This window comes from Oryzias melastigma, linkage group LG17 (genome assembly GCF_002922805.2).
Source record: "Oryzias melastigma strain HK-1 linkage group LG17, ASM292280v2, whole genome shotgun sequence".
Lineage (NCBI taxonomy): Eukaryota > Metazoa > Chordata > Actinopteri > Beloniformes > Adrianichthyidae > Oryzias > Oryzias melastigma.
Window position 1 is genome coordinate 1,518,071 of NC_050528.1, and position 7,252 is coordinate 1,525,322.

Below are 7,252 nucleotides of genomic sequence, written 5' to 3' on the forward strand. Positions count from 1 at the left end.
GGCGCCGTTCGTCATTTTGCGTCAGCCTCAACCTGAACGCAGAATGGAACTCTCTCCTGATTGGTGAAACTCGTCAATTGGCTGCAGAGCTTTAGGTGTGATTCAGATTGAAGAAAAGGTTTGCTGATGACCCAGTGAAGGTTAAACTCATCACTTTGTCACGTGACTAATCCGTCTTTAAGCCAGAAGTCACGCGCAGCGGAGATCATCTCTCTAACGTCATTTTTTCATAGTTTTTAAAAAATAAAATGAGGACTTTTTCAACAACAAATCCACGAAACAATCAATAATTAGATGGAGTGACTCAACTCATTAAAATAATGGATTAATTGGAGACGACTTTCAGGGTAAAAACGAGGCTTCCTGAAGGCCGCCTGAACCTGCATCCTGCGTCACCGTCTCCAAACCAGATTACGCGTCCCTCCCCTTATTCCGGGTCGAGACCGTCTAGTGCCATTACGGCGAGGCCATTAAAGCCTGCCCTCATTATCCACCAGCAAATGATTGGAAATACTCAGAAAAAAACGGGCTGGGGAAGTCTGGCAGCCGCGCAATCTGAGAGGAGTCGTTTCAGCACCGGACAGCTCCAGCAGGCGCGCGCGCTCCCCGGAGGCCTCGGAGCTGCCGCTTCCATCAGCCACGGTCACATGAAACCACCATCAGAACCATTAACAGTGACGCGCAGGACAGAAAAGCCACAAGTTGACCGATTCTGGAGGTTTCTGCTCAATAAAGGAAGAAGAAAGTTTGAGGATGAACTTCCATGTTGGGAGGGGGAGGGGGAGTGTGACGGGTGCATCGACGAGGAAGAAATCGTACTATTATATTCCGGGAGGAGGACTTGATGACGTCTGTTGCATATTTAATGTGACTTAGTAGCGGGAGGAGGGGGGCACGGCTTCAGATTCAAGGATAAAAATCCAAGGCTTTCCACGGCGCAGGACAAAAGTTTGGAGCCACGATGTGTGGGCGAACCTAGAGCGCACCTCCCCGACGAGCTGTGGTCTGAGGCTTCACTCCTTCCCCGAGTCTAAAAGTGAGACAGGCTGCGCGCAGGGGATCAGACGGAGACACGAGCGAGACACTCTACACCACAGCCGCGCCCGGATCGCATCCAGAGTCCTGCTCTGTCTGTCCTCCGCTAGAGGTACGCGCTCTGTCCGCGCGCAGAGGCGGGCACGTCCTCCGGCAGCAAGTAAAGAAATCTTTATTTGGAGAGATCTGCTTTAATTGTTACTTTGACGCAACGTCCAGCTGGAATCGAGTCTTAAAACTTTGAGAAAAATGTCAGAATACAGAGTTCATTCGGATTCTTAATTATTTATTTGAAAGAAGTAATCTGATGATAAAACTCGGGTTATTTTTAACATGTGTTTCCTTTTTCCACAGCATGGCCAGTTCGAGTAAAGTGACTTTAATTTTGCTCATCTACGGAATCTTAATGCACTACAGCGTCTTCTGCTCACCTATCGGACTAAGTTACCCCAAGATCAGGTAGGTTTCATCCTTCCTGTGAGATTTTCGTTCCCTTGCTTTAATCCGTAATCTTTTCCGACTTGTTTTTGATCCAAATAGATCTTTTTTTTAAAGAAATTGCGCGTAAAATGCGCGCATTGAACGAACCGGCTGGATGGAACAGATTTGCGCATCATCAGTGAGGAAAATATCTATGGAAATGTGCATGGAGGCGCGCGTCCGATGGGACTGTTCGCAGAACTCCCCTTATTAAAAATGAGAGTGCAGTGGATAGCCCCTGGGATGACGGTGGACTGGCGTCACCAAGGAGAGGCGAGGCGAAACGAACGAGCCGCGCGGCGCGGCAGAGCGCGCGCTCCATTTAGTCCATTTTTTCTCCAATAAAAAAAGAAGAATTTGGGCGTGGTTCCTATTGATTGAAAATTCTCTGCTATTTTCAGGAATCTTTTAATACATCTCACGGATTCACGCCCACGGCGCGCGCGCGAGCGCGTGTCCACACCCATTGTCTCAGTTTTAAATAATAAATGATTCATTATTTATGGGAAATACATTTATTCTTTTTTGGACCAAACATAAAAATAAAAAGTAATAAAAATATGCGTGCGTAAAATGCATCCAAATAGATTATTTTAATGAAAATAAAATCCTTTTCTGATGTTTTTGTGAGCTGTTCGGTGCGCCCTTTACGCACGGGTTTGTGATGGATGCTGTCCCTCTGCAGACTTGAAAACAACGCCTTCGATGAGGACGGGAATTCTCTGTCCGACATGGGCTTCGACAGCGAGCAGCTCGCCATCCGGAGCGCGCCGTCCCTGAACGACGACGCCTACAGCCTGTACTACCCGCCGGAGAAGAGGTAACGGCGCCTCCGAGCCTCCAATAGTTTGTTTCTTTGTTTCCTGGCAGACTTTCCTCACCTTCTTTGTCTTCTTGTGTTCAGACAGAGCAGCCTAAAAGAAGCTCCGCAGGTGGAGTTCCACCTGTGTGATGCTGAGGAGACTTTAGGCTGCTCTGCATCATTTTTTTCGTTTCCTTTGATTCACTGATGATCTATGTGTTTTGGCGTTTTATCATCTCAGAGCAGAAAGGCATGCTGAGGAAGAATTAGATAGAGCCTTGAGGGAGATCCTGGGTCAGTTAACAGCGAGGCATTATCTGCATTCTCTGATGACTGTGCGTGCAGGGTAAGGGCATTTCTCTTCCGCGTTCACCTGCACTCATTTCCCTCCTCCATTCCATCCCCGTCAGTCCTTTCATTTTTACATCTTTTCTGTGGATTTAAAACATTTTTTTTCATAAATTCGTTCCTTTTTTGTCTCCATCATTGCGCAGCTCTAATTTTAGGAATCAGAGGGTTCATCTTCACGGCGATGTGATTAATAATTCACTATCAATAATCTTGCGTCAGAATATCCATTTGGATTTTTAAATGCATAATTTATAAGTTTCCTTAAACGCGCAAATCAATTCCTTTTATTTTTATCTTAACGAAAAAAAAGATGAAAGGCCCCCGAGTCTGCATAATTAATGGAAAAGTGGGAGGAAAAAAAAGGAGGGGCGGGTTTGTTGGGAGGAAGTTTTCCTAACGCAAAGATCTTTTTTTGTTGTATGTTTCAGTGAAGACAGCAGCATGGAGGACGAGTCAGAGCCCCTCTCCAAAAGACACTCGGATGGCATCTTCACCGACAGCTACAGCCGCTATAGAAAGCAGATGGCCGTGCAGAAGTACCTGGCAGCCGTTCTGGGTAGAAGGTACAGACAGAGAGTTAGGAACAAAGGACGACGAGTCGCCTATTTGTAGCGTCGTTGAAGCGCCAAACTGTGTAAATACATCCAGTCATCCAAGATATATCTGCCCAACCAGTGGATTGCGCCTGTGTTCTCTCAACATGTATTTATGTATGAAGTAAAGCCATTAAAATGAATATTTTATTAATAATAGCGTTTTTTTTTCTTTTGGAACAAAAGCACTTGATGCCGCACAGTTGTGGACCAATATTTTATTTTAAGTTGTTGAAAATGACAAAAAAAATCCTGAAGATTTAAAAAAAAAGAAAAAAAAGATAGATGTGCACCTTCAACGTTATGCGCTTGAACTCTTGAAAGGTCATCTACATATGCAGAAAATAAATAGATTTAAAAGACAATCAAAGTATTGAATGTTATACTTATTTTTGTAACCAACGTTCTATTTTTTTAGTGCTTTGGTTTTTGGTTGTCTGAACAGGCCCAAAGAAGCAGTCAGCATGCCACGTCAGGCATTTCCCGCTTGTCTTAATGATAGATGTTTGCCCCCCCACGCTCCCCTCGGTGTGGCTTTGTGCGGCTTGTTGCCCCCTCCCTCCCGGGAGGGAGAGACGGAGGGGTGGTGGCTTTTATTGGACACCTGATGGATGTGAGATGTGGTGAAGCTTTTCTCTCCTGATTGCCTCAAAAAAAGAAAAAAAAGGAGATTTACGGCAGGAGATGATGACGGAAATGTCTGGAAGAACGGACAGGAGAGACATGGAGAACCAAGAGAAAGTGCTGAGAACTCTGGACTGATTGGATCTGAGTCCAGCAGCTCAGACGTGTGAACATGGAGATCAGGAGCTGGTTCTGCACTGACTTGTTGAATTGTTTCCTCGCCTGCTGCTGTCTTAAATATATTTGGATAGGACCCCCCCCCCCCTTCTTTCTTCTTTATGGCTGATTGCTTTTCGTCTTGGTAGCAGTTCCTTTTCTGTGGCCATGTTTCGTGGTTGGTAGCTCGTGGTTAGTCTGTGAAGAAGAAGAAGAAGCTGATCTGTGTTGGATGGTGCAGAGAAGGTGTGAGGAGAGGTGAGAGATGCATGAATGGGGAGGAGGAGGAGGGGGAGGGGTGTGATTGGATAAAACTAAAAAAAACCCCACAAAGTCGAGGCTGTTTTATGGGAGGGAAAGTCGCGCCGGAGCCAGGAGGAAGGAGGTGAGAGCTTCATTTACCTCGGTGAGATGTGGGTCAATGAGTCTGATGAATCACGTCAGACGTTGAATTCCCCGCCGCCGAGGTTCCAGCAGGAGGACGGCGCTCTCTGAGGAGCAGAGAGGAGTTGGAGCCCATTCCCCCTGACGTCTATCAGAGACAGTGTTCATTCAGCATTATGCAAAGGCAGCTTTACGCTCTCCTGCTATCAGATCAGCAGCCTGTGTTCCCCATCAAATATCAATAGGCTCTTTCTTCAATTTGGCTCCATCCCTCAGGCTTTGTGTGAACGTCTGCATATTGTGTTGGTGTGTGCGTGGATGAGAGGTGGGAACAGCTTTCGGCTTCGGTGCCTTGCTTTGATGTGAGAATTAAAAAATAAATAAAGACGTAATGTAAAAAAAGAAAACAAAATCGCCACAAGTGACAATGATGGCAATTTTAGTGGCCCTACGATGCTGCAGTCTATTAGCTTACATTGAATCTTCCTTTGACTCTGTTCACGGCTCGGCGTAGTGCCACCCCTGAGCTTTCCTTTTAAAGCATGGCCGCTCTTTTGTTCAGCAGAAATGTAAACGAGAACAGAATGTACACGTCGGTGGAGCAGGCAATGTGCGTGTGCATGAGTTCGGGGTGTTCGTGTCCGTGAGAATCGTGATCAATGGCCGGTGTTTGCTTTCGTTCAGGTGTTGTTTTGGTATTAGTAGGTAATTTACTCTAGAAGCCTCCCCTATATATGATTATTATTTATGACTCTGTGCATCTAGAACTCCAGTGTCATGACAGAGATGTTGTTCCGATCATAGACAATGCCTGTTGTTGATAGTCCTGAAAGCGCCAAACGCCTTACTTCAATGTGTACTCTCTTATCTATCTGTGTTTTCAAAGTCAACCCCAGAATAAGTGGCATCGTTATACGCAGGCGTCCTTATGCGGGGTTTGCTCAATGTCATGAAAGTGTTGTAAGATTTGTATGAATAAATTTTTGTAAACAACACCACCTTCCCATGAATGTCTAGTCTTTGAACGCATCATTTTCTGAGAGGGAAGCCATTGCTTTGGAGGTGTGGCCCCGAAAACGACGGGCGACTCGACCTGAAGACTCCTGATGGTGTCAGAGCAACAGGAACGCACCGAGACGTTTGTGCAAATCTCAGAGTTTGAATAAACATTTGAGAAACTAGAACGAGTTCAGACAAACTGAAATTCACCACAAGGCTGCAGGCCGACTGTTTTCCTGCACGTTGGGCCTGGAAAGTGCAGCCGGCGTCCCGCGGGAGAGGAGGATGGGTGTGGCGACGGATGGTGTGTGATCTGATCTTCATGAGAGTGTAAGTGTGCGAAGGCTGTAGAGCTCCGCTAACCCAATCAGAGGAATGTTGCGTGGCAACGCTCCACACGGGGACAGGGTGTAAACACCAGAGTCGAGGGCTTTGGGAGCGGGGGTCCTGCTTCACAGCCGTCTGCAGCACAGAAGAAACGTCTCACTGCAGCAACCGTCAGCACAGAGGAGCTCAAGAAATATAACCCAAAGCAGGGTCTCAAACTGGCGGCCCGCGGGCCGGAAGTCAACATTTTGCAGCCCCCGCCTCAATATGAAAGTTCAATGTTGACTTAGCAATATCTTCTTTGATGTAGCTTTGTATTTGCTTTATACTTAAAACTTAGCATTTGGTTTTGTCGTTGGACCACAAAAGTCCTTAGCAACAGTTGCTAGCGTCATTAGCTCTTGTCGTTTCACAGAAGATATTGCTTAGTAGTACATCGACATGAAAAACTGTCAGTAAAGTTGTTCAGTGGACGTAAACAATGAACACAAAGACATATTTTTGGCACAAATTGAACCTCATACAGCCCAGACTCCGCCTTCGAGGTAAATCGAGTTTAAGAACCCAGATCAAACCAACATTTGTCTTTGTTTCCTCCTGATTCACGCGGAGAAAAGGCTGATGGGATGGAGCACCTGAGGAGCAGAAACATCTCACAAGAGATGAGAGGAAGGTGGAAAAAAAGCAGACCCAGCAGTGAACCGTGCAGGGTTTATCCAAAGATAAATAGGACTTGATATGCAAGCTCTCATACGCCTACAAGTGGCTATTGAGACAAATGCTCCAATTTGTTGGCGCAGCTCTGGACTGCACATGAGGGGCCACCCTCAACCAATTTGTACATAAGTGCAGGGATGTATGAATCAATAGGACACAGCTCCTCCCCCCCAGCAGCATCCCTGCTCCGCTCCGCCGTTCATCTCTGCACATCTCATCTCTCCGTCTGGCTTCTTCTCTTTTCAGTCCGGTCATGTGGGTGAGAATGTGTAAATCCACCCGACGCTCCAACACAAACGGATGCAGAGCTCCTAATAGCGCCTCCCCGGCTTCCAGACACGTCTTAATCGCGTTGGGGGTGTGTGTGTGTGTGGGGGGGGGTGTTCAGGGCTTTTCCAGGGAGGATTCCCACATCCGCCTCCAGCTCCACCGACCTCTCTCTGTCACCGTGCGTTTGATGGAGCCAGAAGTGTGCGTGCATGAGTAATGGGGGTATTTTTAGTGACTGGCATTGACACCCCCTCCCTCAGTGAGTGTGCATGTGAGTTTTGGGGGTGTATGCTGGAGCGTTCTGCTTTCTTGTCCTTGCATTAGAGATGGAGAACTCACAGGAGAGGCCTGAACGCAGCAGTGATGCAACTCCACCCCCTTGTTTTCCAGCCCATGAATCATTTAACGGTTGTTTTATTTTCACTGGGCGTGGACGTGCGGCGGACGGTCTGGTCTTCATGCAGGGGGGGCTCCGTCACCTCCACACAGCAGCTCCAGTGGAGGCGGGAGCGAG

The 7,252-nt window shown here is 47.0% G+C and overlaps 1 protein-coding gene across 2 annotated transcripts; it reads left to right on the forward strand.

Annotated features, from left to right (window-relative positions):
* The first annotated feature begins 868 nt into the window (after positions 1-868).
* adcyap1b (adenylate cyclase activating polypeptide 1b) lies at positions 869-5,420 on the forward strand. Of its 2 annotated transcripts, XM_024274096.2 has the most exons (5): positions 869-1,147; positions 1,390-1,494; positions 2,201-2,335; positions 2,559-2,663; positions 3,097-5,420. In XM_024274096.2, exons 2-5 carry the CDS (start codon positions 1,391-1,393, stop codon positions 3,278-3,280), a joined length of 528 nt encoding a protein of 175 aa, XP_024129864.1. In that variant the 5' UTR covers positions 869-1,147; position 1,390; the 3' UTR covers positions 3,281-5,420. The 2 variants fall into 2 exon arrangements, with proteins under 2 accessions (XP_024129864.1, XP_024129866.1); XM_024274098.2 differs by lacking the exon at positions 2,559-2,663 and having other exon boundaries at positions 877-1,147.
* The last annotated feature ends 1,832 nt before the right edge of the window (positions 5,421-7,252 follow it).

Coding starts and splice junctions, on each gene's coding strand:
- adcyap1b (XM_024274096.2), top strand. CDS start 1,391: ATGGCCAGTTCGAGTAAAGTGACTTTAATTTTGCTCATCTACGGAATC. Junction 2,336..2,558: donor TACTACCCGCCGGAGAAGAG/GTAACGGCGCCT, acceptor TTATCATCTCAG/AGCAGAAAGGCATGCTGAGG. Junction 2,664..3,096: donor CTGATGACTGTGCGTGCAGG/GTAAGGGCATTT, acceptor TGTATGTTTCAG/TGAAGACAGCAGCATGGAGG.